The 25,821-nt window shown below is 59.3% G+C and overlaps 1 protein-coding gene across 1 annotated transcript in view; it reads right to left on the reverse strand.

The window, feature by feature from the left end:
• ADCY7 (adenylate cyclase 7) overlaps positions 1-24,693 on the reverse strand; it is a 35,896-nt gene extending 11,203 nt beyond the window's left edge. The window contains exons 1-10 of the mRNA XM_055145831.1: positions 24,674-24,693; positions 9,932-10,346; positions 8,039-8,242; positions 6,925-7,086; positions 6,256-6,405; positions 5,894-6,042; positions 4,889-5,000; positions 3,654-3,781; positions 2,779-2,937; positions 2,424-2,556 (exon numbers count right to left, since the gene is read on the reverse strand). Coding sequence (XP_055001806.1) covers positions 2,424-2,556; positions 2,779-2,937; positions 3,654-3,781; positions 4,889-5,000; positions 5,894-6,042; positions 6,256-6,405; positions 6,925-7,086; positions 8,039-8,242; positions 9,932-10,102 — 1,368 coding nt within the window. The 5' untranslated portion in view covers positions 10,103-10,346; positions 24,674-24,693. The remainder of the gene's footprint in view (positions 1-2,423; positions 2,557-2,778; positions 2,938-3,653; positions 3,782-4,888; positions 5,001-5,893; positions 6,043-6,255; positions 6,406-6,924; positions 7,087-8,038; positions 8,243-9,931; positions 10,347-24,673) is intronic.
• Positions 24,694-25,821: the final 1,128 nt, after the last annotated feature.

Genomic DNA, 25,821 nt, shown 5'->3' on the forward strand with positions numbered 1-25,821 from the left:
CAGGTCCTGCCCACGGATGCTCCCCCAGGGGCAATATTCCAGGGCGCCCACTTGGCAGCCCCCAAAACCTCACTCCTTGCCCCTTGTTGTGGCAGTGCGGAGCAGGGGACACAGCCCGGCCTGCCCTGCTCCCCCGTCTCTTAAGAGCAAAGGCCCAGGGGCTGGAGCCACAGCACAGCGGAGAGGGCGTTTGCCTTGCACGTGGCCGACCTGGGTTCAATTCCCAGCATCCCATAGGGAGCACGGCCAGAAGGAAATCCTGAGTGCATGAGCCAGGAGTAACCCCTGTGCATCGCCGGGTGTGACCCAAAAAGCAAATAAATAAATAAAGCAACAAGCCTGGGCTGGAATTGGGGAGACACCCCAAGGTGACCGGAGCCACCCCACTGCCTGGTCTGTCTGGGAAAGGGCTGCCCCAGGGCCCCCCTTAAGCGTCCACATGGACCGACTCCCGTACCCCGGTTGAGCCTTCGAGCACCTTCCCAGAAACTTCCAGCCCTTTCAGGAGGGCATGTGTTCACGCCCGGTACCCTGCCAAGCAGAGGGCAGGGAGTCCGGCTCCAGCAGCCTGCGGCCTGTCCTAGGCCCCAGCACCCAGCCACGTGCAAGGGCCTCCAAGGGACTGGGGTATCTGTTCCAGGGCAGGAGAGCGAGACCCGGCCCCCTGAGAATGAAGTGAGCACTGGAGAACGACATGGATTCTTTTCGGTGTGGTTGGGTTTGGGGTCACACCCAGCGGCGCTCAGGGCTCACTCCTGGTTCTGTGCTCAGGGGTCACTCCCAGTGGGGCTCAGGGGGCCATATGGGGTGGTAGGGACTGAACCCTGCCCACCGTCCTATTGCCCCTGCCCACTGTGCCATGGATTCCTTTTTTTTCTTTCTTTTTTTTTTTTTTGCTTTTTTGGGTCACACCCAGCGATGCACAGGGGTCAGTCCTGGCTCTGCACTCAGGAATTACTCCTGGCGGTGCTCAGGCGAGCCTATGGGATGCTGGGAATCGAACCCAGGTCGGCCGCATGCAAGGCGAACGCCCTACCCGCTGTGCTATTGCTCCAGCCCCTCATTTTTATTTTTTTTAAGACTAGAAGTCTGCTGCTAGATTCATGGGGCAAACACGGAGCGCTTCATGAACTCGCGTGCCGTCCCTGAGCGCGGCCAGTGCTAAACTTCTCCGGATCATTCCAGTGTCAGCGTATGTGCTGCCAGAGCCAGCATGCCAGCGATTCCTAATGATGGACCCCCCTCTTCTGAACACACATGCATACGCAGATACACATGTGCACACACACATTTGTGCACATTCGTGTACGCATACACACACACACACACACACACACACACACACACACACTAACTAAGGTGGGTCTGTGCCAGAGAAGAAGCAAGCCCTGTGGGCACCCAGAGGGGGTGTGTGGCCGGGGAAGGGCGGGCGAGGATGGGCCCAGGCAGTCCCAGCTGGGCCAGGCGGGGCCTGGAGCATCTCTGCCCTGAGGCTGCGGAAGCAGCTCAGGGAGGGTCGGGGCAGCCCCCGCCTGGCCTGAGGGTCTGGGTCCTTCCCTGGGAAGTGGCAGGAGACACAGGGAGCCGGCGGGCCCCGAGCTCCGATGCTGTTTGTGGAAAGAGCGTGTCCACTGGCCCGTCTGGAGGGGCCTGCCTGGTGCCAGCTGTCCCCCAAGGCAGGGCTCTGCCCACTTTCCTCACCAGCCAGCTCAACACCCTCTCTGCCGGGTGCAGCCTGGAGAAGAGCCCCCCGCCCCCAGCCTGCCCGCGCTGAGCACACACCGACAATGAGGGCAGGCCGTGGAGGGAGGGGGAGGGCCCTGTGGGAGATGAGGCAGGGATGGGGGGGAGGGAGGGGTGGGGCAGTGGGACCGTGGAGAGCCCCCGGAGGAAAGAGGGGGTCAGAAGCGGACAGAGGCTTGGGCTGGACTCCAGCCCCTGGGGGCCCTGGAGTTCCAGAGAAACCCTGAAGCCGTGACCCTGGGGAGCAGCTCCCAGACCAGCGCCCCCTCCCCCTCCCCAGACAGCAGCTGAGCAGAGCCCCGGCCGCAGGAGAGTGGGAAAGAGTGCTGGGGGGACATTCCTAAGTGAGCCCCAAAAAGGACTCAGCCACAGCTCAGACTGACGGAGCAGCCTGCAGGGGCCCGGGGCCAGCAGTGGGGCCAGCAGGACACTGGGACAGAGCACAGACCCCCAGGTCCCTTCCCAGCCACCCACGTCACCGGTGCTCTGGAAAGCGTCTCTCGGGAGCCTGAGTGGGACCCCCATGAGACCCTTTCTAGGGCGTGGGGTGCACCCTGCCGCCCCCCAGGCGAGGGTGCACGTCCTCCATGGGGCAGGAGGCCCACAGCACCCCCCAGTGGCAGAGCTGCCCAGCGCTGAAGGGTGAGTATACCCCATACAACCTGGCCCCACCCACGTACCCGGGGGTCGATGACCAGGTAGGTGCGGATGTTCATCTCTCTCAGGTAGGGGTCCCGCTGCTGCCCGTGCCCATCCTCCACCTCGTAGGCCTTGTCCAGGTGGTTCAGGGTGGCTTCGGTGATGTGCACCCGCCTGGGGGAGACTGAGTCAGAGAGCAGCACCCCCGCCCGCCCAGGACCCTCTGCCCAGCAGGCGCCCCCACGGCCCGTCCCCAGCTCCCTCCTGGTCCCCTCAGATCCCCAGACAGAAAGTACCCCGACCTCTGGCCCCCAGCCCGGAGAGTGCCCCGGCCTGTGCACACACCCCCACCTGGAGGGTGCCCCAGCCTCCTCTGACCCCCTGTCTTGGACTCACCCTGGCACTCCGGCCGCCTCCATCCTGTTGGCCAGGGACACGTCATGTGACCACACGTCATACTGCCACTTGCGCAGCCCGATGACACCACACAGCACGTTGCCCGAGTGAATGCCCACGCGCATGCTGATGTCCACGCCCGTGGCCTCCCGCACCTGCCTAAGCACAGGCAGCGTCACCCCACACGGCCATGGCCACAGAGCAGCATGCGGGGCCAGGGCAGAGGGTCACAGGGCCCACCCAGCCCACGGGGGCTCTTCCCAGCCACGCCACCAGGGCCGGCACCCTAGCTCTGCACCATCTGCCACGGATGGGACAGCCCAACTTGGGCGGCGGGGGGTGTGGGGGAGGGGTGGGGGAGGTCCTGAAGAGGCTTTCGGCGGTGGGGGACCCAACCCCCATCCCAGCAGAGAATAATCTGAGGGTCTCTGGGGATTTTCTACCCCCTCCTTTGGGAAACAGCTGCCCAGAGCGTTCAGGAAGAAACTAGAGCTTCCCGGGACACAAGTCACCACCAAACAGGGGCCAGGTGCAGGCTGTGTCCCCAGCCACCTCGGGGGGCTCCCCCAGCAGCGCAGACAGTGAGGGCATCCCGCAGGGAGCAGTGCTGGGGGCCCTGGTAGACAGTCCCCATCCCCACCCCGCCCAGCAGGGCACCACTGAGCCCTGAAGAGGGGGCCTGAGACACCACCAGAACCTGCCCAGTGGCCACTCCCACACCCCACGCTGCACTTCAGGGACTTAGTGTCCAGGGTGGGGGGCTGAGGGGGCGTGGCAGGACCCAGGCCAGCCACTGCCCCCCAGCCCCTCTGCAAAGCGCAGACAGTGCGACCCCCACCACGGGGTCCCTGGAACGCGCACGGGACGGGACCTACTTGATGGCCTCGCATATGTCCAGCCCCATCTTCACACAGTTGCGGGCATGCGTGGGCAGGGACACGGGTAGCCCCGACACACAGTAGTAGCAGTCCCCCAGGATCTTGATCCGCATACACTCATTGGCCTGGGGGAGTGGGAAGAGGCCGGGTCAGATCAGAGGGGCCTTGGGGGGGTCACCCCTGCCCCCCTGACTCTTCCTGGCCGGGGGCTTCCTCCTAGGGGACCAGCCCCAGCCCCTCCAGCTGCTTGCTGGTCTGGTGGAGGGCTGGGGCACGTGGCCCTTCTCAGGAGGGAGCACTAGTGCCTGGAGTCCAGGCCGGCTGCCTGAGTCTGGGGCAGCACCAGCAGGAGAATATTCCAGGCCCCGGGGGCAGCTGCAGAAGAGTAAGTGGGGAGCCGAGAACAGAGGGGACAGACGCCTCAGCCAAGGGTCAGCCACTTGAGATGGGGGACCTCATCTCACCGGGAGACCAGGAGATGCATATGCTATGAAGGGGCACCCCCAGCTGGGCTTGTGGTATGGACGGAGGCTGGGGTCCTGCAGGAAAATGTCCAGGGGGTCTGGGAGCTGCGGCTGCTGCAGATGCTCCATCTTTCAATGGGTTGAGTTTGGCAGATTGATCTTTTTGTTTGTTTGTTTTTGTTTTTGTTTTGTTTTGGGGTCACACCCGGCGATGCACAGGGTTTACTCCTGGCTCTGCACTCAGGAATTACTCCTGGCGGTGCTCAGGGGACCATATGGGATGCTGGGATTTGAACCCGGGTCAGCCGCTGTGCTATTGCTCCAGCCCCAGCTGATTGATCTTTTAACGATTGAGTACAGCATCAAGGGCACTCAAGGGCCGGTGGCAAGGGCGGGGGTGGAGGAAGGAGGAAGGAGGAAGGAGATCCCATCCCCCTTCCTACCTCACCCCATCTTCTTCCTGCAGACTCCCCAAAAGCTGGTTTCCCTCCTAGAACCACAGTTTCATCCTGCTTCAGAGTTGCCCTTCCTCCCGGCCCACCAGGTCTGGTGTCCAACTAGCCTGATGGTTGGGCAGGACACTGCGCCCCCACTAAACCCATCCACCCCACCTGGCAGGCACACCGCTGCTACCCAGAACGCAGTGGGGACCCCTGACACAGGCTGCCTGGGCCCCAGTCTCCTGCCTGAGACTCAGGGGAGAGCAAAGGGAGGGCCCCCACCCCCCTCCTCAGCAGAGGACAGGGCTGGCACGGACCGAGCGCTCACCTTGGCGATCTGGTCAAACTTGCCGAAGAGTTCATTCAGGACCACCACCAGCTCTTTGGGGGAACAGTCACTGGCCAGCCTGGTGAAGCCCACAATGTCGGCGTAGAGGATGCTGGGGGACAGTGAGGACAGCGGGAGGGTCAGAGCACGGATGCTGGACTGCGGGGGGCTGGAGCAGGGTGGGGAGCGAGTCTGGATGGTCCCAGCCCAGAGGGGGTGACAGGGGAGCTAAGCCTCCCCAAAGGATAGGGTGGTCTTCTCTGAGTTGGGCACATTCAAAGAAGACCCCGCAGCCTGCTGCTCAACCAGCCACAGACAGCTGTCTGCATTGGGGCACTCGGCAGTTACCAAGTGCTTGCTCACCCCCCTTGGGAGAGACAGCACCCCTCTGAGAATCATCCAAAAGGCCCCTTAATTTCTTACAATCCCTTGAGTACACAAGACCTTACGATTGAGGGGTTACATCTTCTCCAATACGAAACAGATCTAATTCCGCTCACCAGGGAAACAAACAGGGACACTGAGTCCCAGGAAGAGGACTGGATTTACCCCAAGGAGAATCCTGGAGAGTTGATGGGCCATTTCACAGAAACACTGCACACCCAGGCTCCGCCCACCAAACGCAGGCTCCACCCACCAGGCACCAGGCTTCGCCCACTGGACACAGGCCCCGCCTACCAGACAAGGCTCCACCCACTGACATAGGCCCTGCCTACCAGATGAGGCTCCACCCACTGACATAGGCCCTCCCTGCGTACCAGATGAGGCTCCACCCACTGGGCACGGGCCCCGCCCACCAGAGAAGGCATCACCCACTACAGACTGCTCACCAGCCAGAGGCAACGCCCACTGATCACAGGCCACGGCCACCACGCATAGGCCCCGCCTACTAAGACTCCCGCCCACTGGATGCAGGTTCTGCTGCTGGGTAGCATCCCGCCACCGGACAATGCTCCGTCCACTGGCCCCGGGACCACCCCCAGCCCCAGGCCCTGCCCCGCCCACCTGACATTCTGGTGCCGCTTGACGTAAAGGCTGTGGAAGTTGTTGTCCGGCATGTAGCGGCGGTCCCCACGCTCCTTGAGCCGCTCTATGATGGTCAGTTTCATGCCCATGGAGATGTGGGCCGGCAGCACGGACAGCAGCAGGTTCTCCTGCACGCAAGGGGCGTCGGCGTGCGGGGCCATCAGGGACGGGCCAGGGAGGTCCGGCCCGACTCCACACGGGGCCTCCACCGCTGCTGCTGGCCCCGCCCCCACGCCCGCTGGACACCCGGGGAGGCCTGCGTGGGCCACGAGCTACCCAACAAGCACCTAGTGTTCCCCGAGAAAGGAGCAGGGCGAGGGCTGCGGGCGGCCCGTGCCCACCTGCTGGCGCTTCTCGATGCGCAGCTTCCTGCGGATCTGGATGCACTTGACCGTGTAGGTGAAGAGATCGCGCGAGGCGTCCTGCAGCTGGTGCTTGTGGAAGGCGCCCGTCAGGTTCCCGCCCAGGAAGATGACGGCGTTGGCCAGCAGCTGGGGGCCAAGGCGGTGTCAGTAGTCCCCTGGTGAGCTGGAGACGGCACGCCCCACCCCCAAGTCCCCCCAGCCCTCTCTGGCATTCATCCTGGGGCAGGCAGGGAAACTGAGGCCCCGACAGATGCTGATCTCCTACTGAGTCATCCTAAGTCATCCTGGTCCTAAATGGGACCAGGCCACAGAGACCAGGGAAACAGCTAAATTAGGGGTGGAGGGGGCAGGGGCAGGAGTGGCACCTCCCCGAACCCAGAGCCCAAGCAAGGATGGTGGTCAGAAAGTATCTCTGAGTCAGTGGCTGACTAGGTGTTGCTCCCTCAAGTCAGACACAGACAAGGTCCTGTCTGGATGGAGCAGGGTGGAGGGACATCGGGTGGGGACCTTGGGAAGGAAACTCACCCCCTGCAGGGAGAGCCCTGAGCCAGGAAGGAGGGCAGGGGCCGCCCAGGGAGGGCAGGGAGGGGACCCGGCTGGCAGCCTGCCTGCGTCCTCCGCCCCGCCAGACCCGGCACACCTCACCTGCAGCCCCAGGTCGGCACTGGGTCCGGTGGAGCCGCCCCTGAGCACAGCGATCACCAGGAGGTGAGAAATGCCCGAGATGGCCCCAACCGCCACGGCTCCAGGCATGCTGAAGGGCAGCAGCGTGTACACCACAAAGACCACAAACAGGAAGTAAGGCACCTTAGGAGGGGGGGTGCACAGTGAGGCTCAAGGGTGCCCACCCACCCACACCCCACCCGGGACACAGTCAGGACCACCGAACTGAGATCAGGGCCCTGCAGCCCCTATCTTTCTGGGCGCCGGCTCAGACACCCAAACCCCCAGCCCTGGAACAGCCAGAGCCGTCCACGAGTGACATCTATGCTGGGGGGACCCCTGCCCCCCCACGTGCTGAGGCCCGGTGAGCCTGGGCTAGGCGAGAGCGTGGGGCCCAGGCCAGCATGAGTCACCATTTCCTCCTGCAGATCTGGGGCCTGGGCGGGCAGCCCAGGATGGAGGTTTGGGGCGCGCCACGCCACCCTCTGTGCCCAGAGACAGTGCTGACGGACCCTAGCCTTCTCGGAACACCCCTCCCCAGCCTCCAGCCTGTAGCCCCCACCAGCCCCCCAGTCCCATCCCTGGAGGGCGCCACCTCTGGTGCCTGGGACTGTCCCTCCAGGGGGCTGCTGTGACTCCAGCTGGTGGGCAAAGCTCTGTTCCAGCAAGGGTGGGGGGGTGGAGGGTCCTGGGGGCCAGGCTGGGTTACAGCTGCCACCTCTGTCCACTCTGGGAGTGGTCGCCTGAGGATGAGCACCAAGAGGAGCGGAGCAGGGAGCAGAGCCTGGCCTTGCTGCTGGCACCCCAGAAGGACCCGCCAAGGCCGCCTTCCCGGGCCGGACAGTCCATGCCTCCTCCCCACCCTGAGCAGAGATGTGTCCCTGTCACCAAGCCAGGGTGCACCGAGAAACGTCACAGCCGCACATCCAAGTGGGCGCTCTCCCCGCTCCCCACTATCACAGACGCCGGAGAGCGGGATCAGTCCCCCACCTCCGACTCATGGAACAGGAAGGGCCCGTGGCCAGCGCCCCCACCACAGCCCGCTCTGCAGGGGGGCCGGCCCGCAGCGAGCAGGAGGGATCCCTCGCCCCGTTACCTGCTCCCAGGCACACGCCTCCTTGGCCCGGAAGCTGAAAAGCAGCGCGTAGCCCAGCGCCAGGAGGCAGGCCCAGATGAGCAGGGCCGAGGCCCGGAGCCACCGCCGGACGAGGCACTCGACGTACACCAGGATGGAGAGAACCAGGCACACAGCCAGGGTCACGAAAGCCATCCCCAGGACAGCTGGGTATCCCGAGGGGTCCTGAGAGGGACAAACAGACACAGAAATGACTGATTTCCCCAGCGGGCTCCGCCTCCTCCAGAAAGCCCTCCTGGATCGCCCATCCAACTGGCCGAAGGGCCAGGGTGCCCTTCCGCAAACCTCTCTCACAGCCCAACTCTGTGATGCTGGCCCTCCCGACCCCTCACCCTGAGGTCCCCCAGTTCCCAGGGTGCTCTGGGCTGCGGGAAAGAGGTGCAGGACCCAGTAGTAGAGCTCGAAAAGCCTTGTGTGGGAGAGAGAGAGAGAGAGAGACTCTGTGTGTGTGTGTGTGTGTGTGTGTGTGTGGTGTGTGTGTGTGAGAGAGAGAGAGAGAGAGAGAGAGAGAGAGAGAGAGAAAGAAAGAAAATGTGTGTATAAGAGAAAGTGTGTGTGAGTGAGAGTATGTGAGAGAGTGTGTGTAAGTGTGAGTGAGAGTATGTGAAAGTGAGTTTTGTGAGAGTATGTGTGTGAGAGTGTGAGAGAGAGCGTGTGTGTGAGAGAGTGTGTGAGAGTTGTATGTGAGTGTGTGACTGTGAGTGTGAGAGTGTGTGAGTGTGAGAAAGAGTATGTGTGAATGTGTATGTGTGTGAGTGTGTGTGAGTGTGAGAGCATGTGTGTATGTGAGACTGTGTGTGTGAGACTGTGTGTATGTGTGTGAGACTGTGTGTTTGTATATGTGTGAGACTCTGTGTGTGTGTGTGTGTGTGTGTGTGAGAGAGAGAGAGAGAGAGGGAGAGAGGGAGAGAGCTGACAGTGCTTGGGGTCACACAATAGAGTTCAGGGTACCAGGTGGTGCTAAGGGCTGAACCCAGGCCCCACCCCCCCAGCTCTTAAAGAGGCGGTGCTGTAGGCACAGCAGGTACAGCGCCTGCTTTGCTCGGGAGCCCCAAAGCCCGGGGGGGGGCAAAGAGCCAGACCCGGGGCAGCAGACGGAGTGAGGAAGCAGCGTCCCTGAAGTCCGCGTCCACGTAGGCACAGGACCGAGGGAGCCCCACACGCTCCGCCGCTTCTCACACGGCTCTGGGCGGCCCCGGGCTTCCCCTGCTGATGTCCCCCCTCCCCGGCAGCAGCCACAAGCCACGCGCGAACACTGGCCATCATCAAGGACACAGGGAAGGGGCCGCCGCCATAGCACGGCCGGGAGGGCACTCGCCCTGCACATAACGGACCCCACTTCCATCCCCGGACCCTCTCCCCCCGGGCTTCCCTGAGCCCGCCAGGGGTGAGCCCTGAGCTCAGAGCCAAAAGTAGCCCCTGAGGAGCACTGCTAGGTGTGGCCCTCAAACAAGCAAAAATAATACAATTAAAATTCAGTCCTCAGTCACACTGGCCACTGGCCACATCTCCAGTGCCCAGCAGCCTCTGGGTGGCGGGGGCGGGGTTGTTGCATGGCTGCACCAGGGCATGTCTCGATGGATGCGAGTGACACCACATCCAGGGGCACCTCCAGGAGAAGGCACGTGGCCACGGACGTGGACGCTGAGCCTCCTGGCCGTCCCTGTCTGAACCCACCCAGGACCCAAACTCCCGGTGGAGGGAAGCCTGTCAGTGGACAGGCTGGTGGGCCCTTGGAAGCCTTCAACAGGACATTAAACCAGACCCCCCGCCCCTCCGCCAGTCTCCCCGAGGCCTGGGCAAGCCCCATGGGGAAGAGCGTGGCCGGCCGAGGTCCCGGGCCACCCCGCTCACCTGGTGGGTGAAGGTGATGATGATGAGGGCAATGCAGGCCGTGGCCGCCACCAGCAGCAGCGTGAGCAGCAGGGGCCCGTGCTGGCCGGTGAGCCGGTACTTCTGGTAGAGCGCATCCTGGTCGGGGCCGCCCTCGCCCTCGTTGAGGAAGTATCGCCCCTTGGCTGGCATCCTCTGCCCTTGGCACGCCCCCCAGCAGGCCCCGTCAGAAGACCCCGAGGCCTGGGGGGCATCTGTCTGCCGATGTCCTCCCCCGGGCGCCTCTGGCCTCGCTGAGCCTGCCAAGCCGGGAGGAGGGGGCCGGCCGGGCCCCCATGGGCATTGCTCTGGGCCGGCTGCTGGGCCTCGCTCACGGCACCGCTGGCCCCATCGTCAGCATGCGCGTGGGACCGGAGAGACACACGGCTCGTCTGCCCTGTGGAGACAGAAGGACGCACACGTCAGGGATGAGCAGCCGGCGCTGGGGGATGGGGTAGGGTGGGGAGCAGGGACCTGAATCTGACTCAAAAGGTTTGCAAACCTAACTTTTTAAAAAAAATTTTGTTTATTTTTTAATGAATCACCGTGAGGTACAGTTACGGACTTACAAACTTCCATGCTTACGTTTCAGTCATACAGTGATTGAGTACCCATCTCTCCACCAGTGCCCATTCTCCACCACCAATGGTCCCAGCATCCCTGCCACCACCCCCACCCCATCCCACCCCATCCCCCGCCTCTGAGGCAGGCACATTCCCTTTTACTCTCTCTCTCTCTCCTTTAGGGTGTTGTGGTCTGCAATGTAAGCATTAAGTGGCCGTCATGTTCGGTTGATAGTCTACTTTCAGCACGCCTCTCCCATCCTGAGCGGGCCCTCCAAGCATCCTTTACTTGGTGGTCCCTTCTCTATCTGAGCTGCCTTTTCCCCCAGCATGTGAGGCCGGCTTCCAAGGCCTGGAGCAATCCTCCTGGTCCTTGTCTCTACTATCCTTGGGTGTTCATCTCCCATTCTGTTACTTTCTATTCCAAAAATGAGTGCAGTCCTTCTATGTCTGTCCCTCTCCTAACCTTTTTGAGACTAGGGAAAGTTTGCCCAGGCAAGGAGGTGGCACAGGCGGAAGGGCGCATGTCTGCATCTACAAGGCCCCGAGTCCAACCCCGGCCACCGCCTGCCTCCTCAGTACCACCAGCAGTGGCGCTGACACAAACATCTTTTGAAAGAATAAGGGGGCAGGGAGGAGTCAGAAGGATGGATGTGTGTGTCCCCAGCAGGCAAGGTCCTCACACCAGGCCTGCAAGCATGACCAGGGAGAGCAGCCCTTAGCACTGCCGGGCCCAGAGACACCTCACGACTGGGTCCAAGCGCCAAAACCATCAGGACCCGCTGCTAGACTGTCCTAGATTGGCCCCAGATAGATTGGCCCCAGATAGACTGGCAGCAGATAGATTGGACTCAAAAGGATGATCCAAAGTAGAATGACCCAAGATAGATTGGCCCAGGTTAAACTGTCCCAGCATAGATTGGTCCCAGACAGATCGTCCTAAGATAGATTGGCAAAAGATACAGTGGCCCTTGTATGAGGGAAACACGAGCACAAAAATTTATAAATCTGTAACTGTACCCTCACAGTGATTCACTAATTAAAAAATAAATTAATTTTTTAAAAAATACAGAAATACAGTGGCCCAGGATAGATTATCCCAAGATGTATATACATAACCTCCAGGAATAGCTCCCGGACCCCTGAGCTATTCCTGGAGGCTATGTCTATATAACCTCCTCCTGGAGGTAGGGGGTACCTTCCCCCCCCAAATGAATCAAATCTTCCCACCCAAGGGTTTGCTAGAAACACATTTCCAATGCAGGAGCCGCTAACCACACATGGCTATTTAGAGTGAAATGCCGGGTGGGAGTGAGAATAATCCAACAGGTAGGGTGCTTGCCTTGCACGCGGTCAACCTGGGTTCAGTCCCCATCAGGAGTGATCCCTAATCACAGAGCCAAGAGTAAGGCCTGAGCACCGCCGGGTGTGGCCCCCAAACAAAACAAATGAAACGAAATGTCAATTGATTGAAGAATGGACTCTAGACTTAGTCCCCGGGCTGGAGAAGAAGCTCATGAGCTGAGAGCATATAAAGCACACTGCACAAAGGGGAGCACCCCCCAAGCACAAGAGTAGACTCTGAGTACCACGGGATGTGGCCCCCTTTAATAAATAAGTCAGGGGAGGAGAGACAGCCTAGCGGGTAGGAAGCTCACCTTGAACACGTCCGACTCAGGCTTGATCCCCAATACTACAGATGGTCCGCCCGGGCCCCCCAAGAGTGATCCCTGGGCACAGAGCCAGTGTCAGCCCTGAGCATAGCAGGGTGTGGCCCCAAAACTCTAAGCTGTAATTTAAAAATAAGTCAAACGCAGTCCCTCCATCACAGTCACAAGATGTCACCAGCCATCAGCCACGCATGCTCTTGACTCCCAAACAAGGCGACACTGAGGAAAGTTTCATCCCAGAAACTTCCACGGGACGGTGGCCGCTTGTGTCAGTGAGGCTTATGTTTGGAGTGGAGAGACAGTGCGTGAGCTAAGGCACTTGCATGCAGCCACTTTGGTCAGTCCTGGTTCAGTCCCTGACACTGTATATGTTCCCCTTGAGCACCAAGCAGGGATCTATCCTGACCACAGAGCTGGGAGCAATTCTGGAGCACTGCTGGTGTGAGCCAACCTCCTCCCCGCTCACACACACGCCCGGAAAGAGAAGAATAAAGGTGTGAGTTTGACTTCCACATGGGAAGCCATCTGCTTGCATGGCAGGGTGTGGGGCCGGGGTCAAGCTTCATTGCTTCCTTTGTGGTTTTGTTATGGGGAGGTGGCACACCTGCCTGGCAGTGCTCTGGGTTGACTCCTAGCTCAGTGCTCAGGGATGTCTCCTCCTGGCAGTGCCCAGGGGAACAGATGCAGTACAGGGTCTTGTCCACTGTGCCATCTCTCGGGTCCCCAGGTGGATATCTGATTAGCCCTGGGTGATGCCACCAGCCTCTCCTGGGGGATCCTCACGTCGCTGTCCTTGGCATATGACTGGGGACCATGGAGGTAAAGTCTGTTCACAAACTGCTGCATGAAAACCCCACTCACTCGACGGCTGGGGCCTCGGACTGACTCCTGTCCCTTGGACCCCGACATCTACCTCACCAGACCCCGTGTCCTGCTTCTCGATTATGTGAAGCTTCCACGTGTTCACAAAGGCCCCGGGTTGGATCTGGGGTGCCCCAACAAGGCCAGGTCCCAAGCCAGCCCACATCACTAGGACCAAAATTAAACCATCCAGTCATCACAGCTGCCCCTAGGATGTCTGGGAGTGGCCCCCAGGCTCCCTGATCATGACTGATAAGGACCCCCAGAAGAAGGGACCCACTACAGAGATTTAATATTTTCCATGTCTGCTGTAGAAGAGAAACCTCAGAGAGGAGAAGCATAGTGTGGCCGGAAAATTAGGAGCAAAAGCAGGAAGCTAGAGGCAGGACCTGAGTGACCCATTCTAGGGACTGGGCAAGGGCAACAGGCCATAAATCATGAAGTTATGACCCGGTCAGAGCAGAAGAGCCAGATCTATCAGGCTGCTGGAGCAGGAATGAAACGGGGCCACAGAAACCATCAGTAGATGTCTCTGCAGAAGCTAAAATGAATGTATTAATCACTGTACCAAGGGTTACATCTGCTAGTACCCATCGTGCATGATAAGAAAACTGTTCCCAGAGAATCCGTGTATCCTGTCTCTAGCCTAGACAAGCTTTGTGGGAACTGTGTCCAGCTAAATTTGGTGTTAGCCAGATTGAGTCCACAGGTGCAATTAGAGCTGGTTCTCCCTCTAATCTCTCGAGTGCCTGCGTCTGATTCTCAGTCAGACGTCTGCAACAACTGCAGTGCTCAGGGGCTACTCGCCGTGGGAGCTGGGGGACCGTGGGGTGCCACGGATGAAACCAGGCCTCTTGCATACAAAGCCTGTGTTCAGCCCAGGGAGCTGGCTCCCCACTGCTATTTTTAGGGCACAGTCTCACACCTCACCACATCCACCACCCTGATCCCATCCTCTCTCCCCTTCACCAACTCCAGTGGCCTTGGCACTGCACTCAGAATCCAGCGTTGTTCTCACTTGGCTGTTTGTGGGGTGGAGCCCCCCTGTTCTCCTCCCGGTACCCTCCATCATTCACCCCCAGGCTTTCACCAAATCTTTGCCAGGCCAGCCCTCCTACGCCGGGTTCAGGCTAGGACTCTCTCTTCCTGGGACTCCCATCCCCCCAAAGAGGAAAAGGCACCAACCAAGGGCACCTGGGATGGTTCTGTGGTTATGTGCCCGCAAGGAAGGGGGCCACCACCCACATGCCCAGGATGAGCCTCGTGGCCATGGTTTAGCGTCTCTGGCTCACCGCAGTCAAGTATGTTTCTGTGCCACCATAAAGTGAGCTTCAGGACCTGCAAGTGTGCCAAGTCGACAACTAACTGTGTTCATCCCTGCTCACTTCAGCACTCACAGCAGCAACAGGAAGGGAGGGCGCAGGGCGGCTCCGAAAGGAAAAAGGGGCAAAGCCTCGAGGAGGGGCTGGCGTGCAGAGGGCAGCGGTGCCAATCTTAGGGCTCCTGTGTCAGTCAGGCGGGCAGCTTGGACAGGGCGCCCCAGGTCCCAGACACTCTCCAGGCCTCCTGGAGGATGGAACCTGGACAGGGCAGGGCAACAGATGGCATGAAAGGCTCGGGCCGGGCCCAGAGTGTGCAAAGGCTGCCAGGGGGAAAGCAAAGGAGAGGACAAGGCAGGCGGGCAAACTCCTGTGCCCCCAAAGCCAGAAGAGCAGGGGCCAGAGTCCCTGCATCTAAGGAAAGCTCCCCAGAGGCACCTATTTAACCTGGAGCCACAGACCGTCCCAGTGCTCAAAGCACTTACACCAGCCCCATGCCTGGTTCCGGGTGACAGGAGGGTGATTAAGCACTGGCAGCAAATTTGTGCCCCAGTTCCAGGGCTGCCGCCACTAGCTGGCACCCCCATTTGTAACCTAAAGTCTTCACTCCACATGATGCACTTTCTGAGCACTGCTCAGAGGAGCCCAGACCAGTGATTAAAGGACCCCCAAATAAAACAACCCCAGTGCAGGGAAGCCCAGTGCAGCTCTCTGCATCCTGACCAGTGAGCACGTACTCACCCATGCATACATGAAGGCACACACTCACCCATGCACACATGCATGCACATATATGCACACATGTATCCACGCCCTCACCCATGCAAGCATGCATGCATGCATGGGCATGCACCCATACATACACACATTTGCACACTCATATACATGTGTACCCATACAGTGTACACACATATATACATATGCACATGCACACACATACACGTACAAGCACACAGCACATACATGTACTCACATATACACGTGTACATACATAAGGCACACCTACACATACACACGTGTAGATGTGTACATGCACACACACATTCGTACATTTGCATGTGCACGTGGAGCCCCCATCATCCTCAAACTGTGTCCAGCCTGCCCTCGGGAGCACAGAGCTGGCCGGGAGCTGGCCCTAGGACTCTCTCCTCTCTATGCAGACCTCCTGGCAACGGTGGGCAGGAGAAGTAGACAATGGGCACTGCCAGGCTCAGTCCTCCCCTGCATATCTGAGCTCTCAGCTTCGATTCTCAGCACTGCACAATTCCTGGGCAACACCAGGAGGGGCCCTGAGCATAAAGCAGGGAGCAGCCCTCAAGCACTGCCAGGTATGGGCCAAAAGCCAAAAAATAAAATAGAACAAAGGGGCGAGGGGGAGGGGGTGACCCAGGGCTTTTCTCTCCTTCGCCACAGGCAGTCGGGGCAGCAACGCCAGCAGCCCGCTCTGTAGAGGGGCGAGGGGGACACGGCCCAGTCAGGGGGAGAGGACACGGCCTTCCCTTGCTCGGCCCTGCCTGCTGTGGAGTGGACACACAGCAGTTCCTCAGTGGCTGCCCTGGGTGGGCCGGTGTCCGGCCAGCCCGGGAAGAATGGCTCTCCCAGGAGCCCAGCCAAGGACAGAGCCAGCACTGGGGCGGGGGGCCACCAACGGACACAACCTTCCCTGCCAAGTGTCTGAGCTCCCAGGAGCCTTCCGCCACTGAGCCCCAGATCCAGGGGTCCGTCTGGGCGGGCCCACCTTGCTTAGCAGTGACCCCATTGGCTACAGGCAGAGCTAGTCCCTCCTCTGGGCCAGGGATGGATGCCCCTCACTTAGCCCTGCCCCTGGGTCCCAGGCCCAGCCAGCATCAGAGACAGCAGGAAATCCAAGTCCCACAGCTGCCCACACCCCCTGCAGTGGACGCCCCCTCCCTCCCTTCCTTTCCCTCCCTCTTTCTCTCCCCCCTCCCTTTCTCCTTCACTCCCTCCCTCCCTTTCTCTCCCTCTCCCTTCCTCCCTCCCTCCCTATCCCTCCCTCTCATTCTCTTCCCCTCCCTCTCTCCTTCCCTTGCTCTCTCCCTCCCTCCCTCTCCCTCTCTTTCTCTCCCTCTCCCTCCCTCTTTCTCTTCCCCTCCCTCTCTCTCTCTCTTTCTCTTCCCCTCCCTCCCTCCCTCCCTCTCTCTCTCTCTCTCTCTCACACACACACCCACCCACCCCCACCCCCACCCCCCCACACACACACACCCCTCCCACACACCACATGCTCAGGAAGAAACGGGTATGACATGACCTAGCTCTGACCTAGCTCCCTCCCGTAGCTGACAGGCCCAGAGCTGGCAGGGCTGAGTGAGTTAGGACTCTCTTCTGCAAGACTGGGGCAGAAGGCCCCGCCCTGTGGGTGGGCCTGCCCCCTGCATCTGTTCTCCAGACTTGGGGACCAGGGCTCAGGGGGACGCCATCACTCACACTCACACCCTGAAGCAGGGTCTGAATGCAGACCGCCTTGCCTCACGCCCTCCCTGCCCGTCTCTCACCCCAGCGCCTCACCCCCTTCCTGCCCTGCCCGCTCAAGGCCCAGGCACACAGCAGGGCTCAAGTGGACCCTACCCTGGCAGTCCTGTGGAATCTGAAGGCCTCAGCCTCCAGGGAGCCCCTCCCCGAGCTCTCGCCCACCCACACAGCAGCGGATTGTGCTCTCCGTAAGAACAACCAGGAGCATGGGGCTGGAGCGATAGCACAGCGGGTAGGGCGTTTGCCTTGCACGCGGCTGACCCGGGTTCGAATCCCAGCATCCCATATGGTCCCCTGAGCACCGCCAGGGGTAATTCCTGAGTGCATGAGCCAGGAATGACCCCTGTGCATTGCCAGGTGTGACCCAAAAAGCAAAAAAAAAAAGAACAACCAGGAGCAGAAGCAGGTGACAGAGCATGAGGGCAGGAAAGCCCCTCCCCTCCCCCAGCAGGTAGCTGGACAGCTACCACCGGCCCCAGCCTCACAGACCCGCAGGGCACCCACTTCCTCACCTCCGCTGTGGAAAGCCACCAGTCTGGCTTCCTCCGCTCCAGCCCTGGGCCCCCCCCACCCCACCTCCCTGCACAGGGCCTGGAGCCTGGGCCTCCAAAAGCGGAAGTGGAGGCAGTGGAGGCGTTGGGGTGGGTGGGGCTGGCAGGCCCCAGGGGAAGCGAGGGCCCTTGCTGGGCTCCCTCCCAGGAGGGCTGTGTCAGAAGCAGCTTTTTCCCTTGCCCCTTCCTCAGGGAGACCCCGGCGGCAGGCAGGAGGCAGGTGGGACACAACAACAGTCTTACCGGCACAAAGGCCCTCCCTGTGCTGCCCCCCAGAGCTGGCAGCCCTCAGGCCTGCTCACCCCTTTGCTCACCTGGAGCCTGAGCTCCACCCCTGCCCCCGGCCCCCCTGGGTCCTCTCTCCCAGGCAAGGTCCCCACACCAGCCCCTCTCCTGGGGTAGGGCTTGTGTCGGGTCCTGCAGCTGGGGCCTGGTAAGTGCTATGGGGGGAGGAGGGGCTGGGGAGGGTGGGACGAGGAGTTGGCTCAATGGTTTGCTTTGCATATAGGAGCCCTGAGTTCAATCCCCCCAGTACGACAGGGTCCTCTGAGCACCACTGGGGGCAAACCCTAAGCACTGAGCCAGGAGTACCTTAGGCACCACCATGCATGGTCCCCAAACAAATAAAAATGCTTGTGGAAGTAATGGGTGGATGGGTGGAAGGAGGGAAATAAGGAAGGATTAGTGCGGATGGGTGGGTGGGTGGGTGGGTGGGTGGGCGGGTAAGTGGGAAGAAGGATTAGTGGGAAATGGATAGATGAATGAGTGGATGGATGGATGGGTGGGTTAGTGGTTGGATGGATGGATGGGTCGGTTAATGATTGGATGGGTAGTAGGAAGAAAGGAAAGGAGGAAGGAAGGAAGGAAGAAAGGAAGGAAGGAAGGAAAGAAGGAAGGAAGGAAGGAAGGAAGGAAGGAAGGAAGGAAGGAAGGAAGGAAGGAAGGAAGGAAGGAAGGAAGGAAGGAAGGAAGGAAGGAAGGAAGGAAGGACTAAGGGATGGATGGATGAATGGATAAATGGATGGATGGATGGATGGATGGATGGATGGATAAGAATGAAGCTAGAAAGTAAAAGAATTGGAAATGACAATTAAAAGGGACAATCTGACTATTGTTACCTAGTCACAAAGAGTCAATTCTAGGGCTGGGATAGAAATTATTCTGCATCTCTGAAGTTCTCCCATTCCCTCGGGCTACATATTATCCCAGTTAAACTCTCTTTTAAAAACATCTACATTAACATTGTTAACTCCAAGGCTCCAGCGACAGAGGAAGAGAAATGGGTAATGAATCTGGGGAATGTCCATCCATCCCTTCATCCTGATGTGCACGGACTCCTTCTGTCGTGCCAGGTTCCAGCTGAGTGCTGGGGAGGGGGGTGGGGGGACCTTTCTGCACCCCCCCCCCCGAGCATTGTGTGCAGAGCCCGGGGTCTGCACAGGCCCTGTCTGCAACCCTGTCAGTAACTGACTAAGCGATCACACGGCTCACGGCTGAAGAGACACTGTCTCCACGCCCTCCCCACCTGTCTCTCTCTCTCTCTCTCTCTCTCTCTCACACACACACACACACACACACACACACACACACTCCAGCCTGAAATTCTACCGTGAGTGATTCACCCCTTTAGCACTGCCCTCGTTAGGGGTTTCCCCCTTCAGAATGAAACACTTCTATGGCCGAATTCAGCCCATTTCTGATCCCTTTCCCCTGGATAGGAAGAACAGGAAGGAAAAGTGTCACTGGCCTTTGGGAACCTCGCGTGGTCCTAGTTCTGGGGAGAGCAGTGGACCCGCACTGACCTCCTGCTTGGGGAGCAGCGGTGACAGTGGGGTGAGAATGGGGCAGGAGCAGGGCGGGGAGGACGATTTTGGAGCTGGGGACACAGTTCAAGGTGTGTTCACGGAACCACACTCGGGCGTGAATCACCGAGTTGGCGTATGCCGGTGTCACGGTGCTAAGAAGACAGCCAGGCCCCAAATAGGGAGTGAAAGCTGAGCCATCCTTTCCTCCAGGACGATTTCCAGAGAGAGAGAGAGAGGGAGGAGCCACAGAGAGAAAGTTGTACGTCCTTTCTAGAAACCTAACACAAAACCCCAACCCCAACCCCAACCCCAAAACACAAACGCCAGAATGGAAAGGCAGACCCACCCAATAAAACAGAGAGAAGAAATTCTGCACGGTCAGGACTACCCGCAGCAGGAACATGCTCAGAACTCAGGGCCACACCCGTCACCCCGAGCTCAGCGCCCAATTCAGCACCCTGTTCCGAGTCACCCTCCATGTGCCGCCAGGAGTGACTCTGCTGACCCCAGCACCCCAGGGCCTGAGGCTCGCCAGGAGTGGCCACAGGACTCAGAGCACTGCTTGGGTGTCCTCCTGTCCACCTCCCTGCCACACACACACCACACCACACACACATACACCCGCATACACAAAAGAACTATCAATCAAAACTAGCCAATAGAATAATAATTTTTAAATAATCCCTAACGGGGCTGGAGCGATAGCACAGTGGGTAGGGCATCTGCCTTGCACGTGGCCGACCCGCACAGCCAGGAGTAATTCCTGAGTGCAAAGCTAGGAGTAACTCCTGTGCATTGCCGGGTGTGACCCAAAAAGAAATAAATAATAATAATAATAATCCCTAACCCCCAAAGGAACTAACAAGCTCAAAAGGTTAAGATCAGGGAGACAGGGGCTGAAGCGATAGCACAGTGGGGAGGGCATTTGCCTTGCACGTGGCTGACCCAGGTTCGATCCCCGGCATCCCATAGGATCCCCCAAATACCACCAGGAGTGATTCCTGAGTGCAGAGCCAGGAGTAAACCCTGAGCATCTCCGGGTGTGTCTCAAAAACAAAACAAAACAAAAAATCAGGGAGATATTTGCAACTGTGTCCTAAGCAAGTATCTCCTGTGAAAAGGAAAAAGTGAAGGAAGAGTGTGAATGAAAGCAGCGGACAGGGGGAAAAGAAAAGCGGCTGCCTTTCTTAACAGCCATGATCCAGAGACACGCAAAAGAATCTCCAACCCGAGCAGCTTGCTGCAGAGATGCCTCTGGACTTTAAGCCAGGCCGACTTCACTGGGGTGCCTCAGATGGGGCAGGCATCATCCCTCCACCTGCCCCCTGAAAATCCTGGGCGGCTGCCAATTTCCAGAACCCAATGAGAAGTGCAGGTATGCGGATTCAGTGACGGCAAACTCCAGGCCTCAAGGGATAGGGCATGGGTGGGTCCTTCTTATCCCCCCATCCCCATGAGACGCTGGTGGTCACGCCCACAAGCTGTCCCCCGGCTACTACTTAGGCTCCTTAATGGTCTTGATCCAGAAACACACAATAGAATCTCCAAATGTGCAGCTCGCTGCTGAAATTTCTCCAGACCCTGATTATCTAAAATTTTAGAATTCCAGAAGCACGCATTGCTCTCGCGGCCGTGCAACATCTTATGCTCTTCATACCAGGCAATACAAAAGAGAGTATGGGGGAGACTGTCTGCCATAGAGGCAGGGGGAGGGGCGGGAGGTGGGGGGCATAGTAGGGACCTTGGTGGTGAAAGATGTGCACTGGTGGAGGGTTGGGTGATCACTGTATGACTGAAACTCAAACAGGAAAGTTTTGTAAAGTTTTGTAATCTCACGGTGATTTAAAAAAATAATAAAAATAATCACTGTATCATTGCATCACTGTCATCCCGTTGCTCATCGATTTGCTTGAGCAAGCACCAGTAATGTCTCCATTGTGAGATTTGTTGTTACTGCTTTTGGCATATCAAATACGCCACGGGTAGCTTGCCAGGCTCTGCCATGCGGGCGGGATACTCTCGGTAGCTTGCCGGGCTCTCTGAGAGGGGCGGAGGAATCGAACCTGGGTCAGCTGCGTGCAAGGCAAACGCCCTCCCCGCTGTGCTATCGCTCAAATTAACAGACAGAATAAAAAAAAAGTAATGCGAAGTTCATGCCCAATTCGATCGGTTTAATTAATGTCTGAATAAATAGCAGTACTCCTACATTTAAAAAATAAAAAATAAAAAAGAAGTGGCTGCCTCATGACCAGAAAAAGGTCCCACTCTGGAGAGAGACCACCTTCCACCTTTTGCTGCCAAGGCTGGCAAAAAGCAAAGCAGCCTTATATCTGTGCTGGCCGGACGTAGGGGGCCAGAGGCTGACATCCCCAGGGAGAGTCGCCAGTGGTGCACAAACACCTTCTTGGCCGGCAAACCCCCCCTGCGGAGTCCCTCCTCCCAGCTCTGACCCGGAGCCTGTTCACTGAGTTTACTCAGAGTCACAGAGCAAAGCCCAACGCCTCACCCAGCCAGGAGCCTGGGACTCTGGTGGAACCAGCTTAGGACAGATCGCAGTGACTCTGCCCGAAACCCTGTGGGGAGCTTGCCCGGGGCTGGCACCAGGCAGCCTCCTGCAAGTCCTCCAGGTTCGGCTGCTGCCTGCAGCGGGTTAGGACTGAGCCAGGACAGAGAAACCTAAACGGCGCTTTAGCAGAGTGAGCGCGTTTAACTTCTCCCCATTTTCAGTTTCTATTTTCATTATTACAAAGTAGCTTGTTCGATTTAAAAAAAAAAAAAGGCTTTTAGGGGGCTAAAGGGAGAGTACAGCCAGCAGGGCACCGGCTTTGCACATGACAGACCCGAATTGGATGCCCCAAGGGTCCCCCACGCATCACGGGGGGTGGAGGTGGGGAGGGGATCTCTAGTCACCAAGCCAGGAGCTCTGAGCACTACCAAGTGTGGCCCCCAGCAAACCAAAAAAAAAAAAAAAAGTTTTAGCAGAAAACCTGAGATCTGTACAAAGAGCGCCTCAGGTCCGCAGCCTACCACCTACTTAAAATTGTCCACAAGAGGTTAGGTCCTGTGTAGAGTTCTTTTTTGTTCCCAGGTTTTGTTTTGGAGCCACACCTGTCTGTGCTTTGGGGCACAGCGCAAGCACTCAGCAGTTTCAGCTCTCTCCAGCCTCTCATGTTAGCGGCATTCTGGGGGGTGGGGGGGTGGTTGTTTTTGGTTTTTTGGTTTGGTTTTTGTTTTTAAATAGGGGCCAGAGTGATAATACAGCCAGGAGGGTGTTTGCCTTGCACGCAGCCAACCCGGGTTCGATCCCTGGCATCCCATAGGGTCCCCCAGCACCACCAGGAGCAATTCCTAGGTGTAGAATCAGAGTAACCCCTGAGCACTGCTAGGCGTGGCTCAACAACAGCAAACAAACAAAAATTAACAAGTAGTGGGTCCGAGAGACAGACAGGGATTAAGACCCTGCCCTCAGGTAGGGCCAGCCAGGGTCCCACAAACACCACCAGGAGTGAACCCGGAGCACAGCTAGGAGTCGCCCCTGAGCACCACTGGGTATGGTCCCTCCCCCAAATAGTAAACAGCAACGACGACGGAGCAGGAGGGACTTTGAGAAACAGGGGTAGGCGGGCGGGGTCAGCAGGCGATCTGTGTCTCCAAACCCATCAGGTGTGTCGCTCTCCCTGAACCGCGCCCAGCTTGGGAACGTCCCATTGCAGCAAGGGGCTGAGGAAGTGGCTCGGCGGTAAGCACATGCCTTGTCTGAGGAAACCCTGGCCTTGATCCCCAGCACCACACATAAAAGTGGTTATTCAAATAAGCAGCCTGCAAAATAAAGACACACACACACACAACTCCCAGGCCAAACCAGAGACAAACAAACATGACATACCGAGTTGGAAAATGTGCTTCAGGCTTACTCTGCGTGTGTGTGTGTGTGTGTGTGTGTGTGTGTGTGTGTGTGTGCAACATAACTGCCATAACTCACCCTAGTAGAGGGGCTGTGTGCACTGCAAAGCAAGCAAAACCCCAGAATATGAAAAATAAGAACACTCACTGGGCCAAAGATAGTCCAGCGAGTGACACGTCTGCCTTGCACCAGCCCGCCCAAGTTGAACCCCGGCACCCCAAAAGATCCCCCGAGCCAGCCAGGAGCAGTTCCTGCATGCAGAGCCAGAAGTCAGTTCTGGGCACAGCCAGTGTGTGCTCCCTACCCCCACAGCCGAGAAAAAAAAAATCATCATAAATAAGAGCAAAGCTGCAACCACTGAAACTTTGTCAGGCGCCTGCCGAGTTGACAGGCGGGGGCCGGGGGTTAGGTCTGGGAACACCGGTGGAGGGGAGCTGACGCTGGTGGCGGGATTGGTGTTGAACTAGTACATGCCTAAAACTCCACTTTCAACACCGTTGTAAACCACAGTCCTTTAATACAAAATGAAGTCAGAAATAGATCCAAACTTCCCCGACCTGCAGGAATCTGTGTGACAGTGCTCGGCTTCCCCGGCTCTGCGCGTGCAGCTCGGAGCGTCCCCAGCGTCCTCTGGGGGTCTCATGGGCAGGCTGGCCCACACCAGCTGGTCCGCAGATCTAGCTCCCCCCGCCACCCCGCCCTAACTCTTGGGGAGCTGGAGGGGCACAGGGCCCGGGAGGCTGGGCAGAGGGCACGGACTCGTGGGCAGAGGGCACGTGTCTACAGCTGGGCACACAGACCCTGGCCCGCGCAGTTCTCTGCTAGGGAAGCCCCGTGCAGGAGGCTCAGGGAAAAGCTCCCTCACCGCCCAGCCCGGCTGTGCAGGCAAGCCAACGCACCTGCCTCGGTTTCCCCCATCTGCCTGAGGAAACCGTGCAGGGGCAGCACATTAGGGCCCAGAGTCTAGGCTCGCCTCTGGCCCTCCCCGAGTCCAACGGCGAAGGGAGTGGTGAAGATCGGCGGGGGGTGAGCAGGCTAGGCACCAGCACCCAGCAAGACCAGCCAGCCCGGACCCCCCGAAGCCACTGCCTGGGCCAGAGGCTTCTCTGGCACCAGCCATCAGAGTGCCCGGCCCTAATGCACGCTGCTGAGGACCCGGGTCGGGAGGAGGCAGCCTCCATCCAGCCCAGGCCTGAGCCCGGAAGGGCCCTTCTCCGGGGTGTCGGCAGGCAGGCTGGGCCTCTCCCTCACCGGCCCCCTCGCCCCCCACCCAGCTGACTTCCTCTCAGCCATGCAGGAGAGGGCTCAGGAGCCTCCCCAGCAGCCACCCCTGGTGCCAAACCCCCTTCCTCATCCCCCTCCTTCCCCTGCCACAAACCCTGCTCCTGAGCCAGGCCAGGCACAGGAAGTCACTCTCGTGGAGGCTCGATTCAAGCAGCCCCACGTCCCCAAAACCCAAGGTGGGGGACCCTGGATGGTCCGCCCAAGTTCCCTGCACCTGATGCACCTCCCAAGAAGACTGAGTACCTCCCACCACCACCCCCTGACCCCCCCTGCTCACCCCTTGGTCAAAACTTCTCCCGGACTCACAGTGCTCCCCAGGATTGCGTGTCTGGCCTGGCTTCAGTTCCCCAAACAAGCCCCACCCTGTGTCTCCAGGCCCTGGCAGCCTAAAAACCACGCCTGCCAAACCCCCAACTCCACGCCCCAACTTCTGATCACCCTTCAGAGCCAGGCTTGGAGGTCACCTCCTCCAGGAAGGCTGCTAGGCTTGGTTTCCGGTGCCTGCCCCTCCCCTGGCCACACAGAGCTGCTGACCTGGCCCTATCTGGATGCACCACACACTGCCCCTGGCCCTTCTGGTCCCACCGTGCCAGCTCCGAGGAGCCCCAGGGCCTGGCGCCTGGAGGGACACTCATCTCACATAGACACAGACACAGACACAGACACAGACACAGACACAGACACACACACACACACACACACACACACACACACACCTGACAGGCCACTGCCCCTGAGGTGAGGCTCCACACTGAGGGCCAGAAACAAAAGGGTCCCCCGCTGTTGGCCTGTCCTGGAAACAGCCCCACAGGGAAACGTCCTTAAGAATCGGAGCATGACATGTGGATGGGGCCGTCCTTGCCCTGCTGTTCCCTGGGGCAGGCCCTAGCCCCGTCCCCCGAGCCACAAGAAGAGGAGAGAGTGAGGGGGGCCAGGTGGGAGGTGGCCCCGGGGGCAAGAACCCACTCCCCCCCCCCCGCCAGAGCAGGAGACCCGCCCTTTCTGAGCTTGGCAGCCCCTCGGAGAATGCGCTGGTCACCCCGCACCGGGGGGCTTCCCCCAGCGATGGCTGGCCCCGGGCGCGCCCCTGAGCCTTGGGACTCCTCAGCGGAGTGGCCCGTCTCCCCCTGACACGGCGGGTCTGGGGGCCACCCTTGAAGCCCCGAAAGCAGCAGAGGCCGAGGCCTCTCCCCTCAGAGCTGTGGTTGCAGAGTCTGGGTTACGGAGCCGGAGACCCTGTTCCCTTAGAGCAGGGCCTCCAGCCCACTTCAAAGAGCTTCCTGTCCCTCCGCGGGGGTGGGGACACGGCCCCGGAGGCTCGGTCTGGAGGGCAATGTCCTGCCACACTGCCCAGGAGGCGAGACTGCGGCCTGGGGTCCGAGCCCCCATCTGTGCCGAGGGCCGCTGAGCCCAGGGTCCCCAACA

The sequence above is a fragment of the Sorex araneus genome, chromosome 8, assembly GCF_027595985.1.
Source record: "Sorex araneus isolate mSorAra2 chromosome 8, mSorAra2.pri, whole genome shotgun sequence".
NCBI classification, from domain to species: domain Eukaryota; kingdom Metazoa; phylum Chordata; class Mammalia; order Eulipotyphla; family Soricidae; genus Sorex; species Sorex araneus.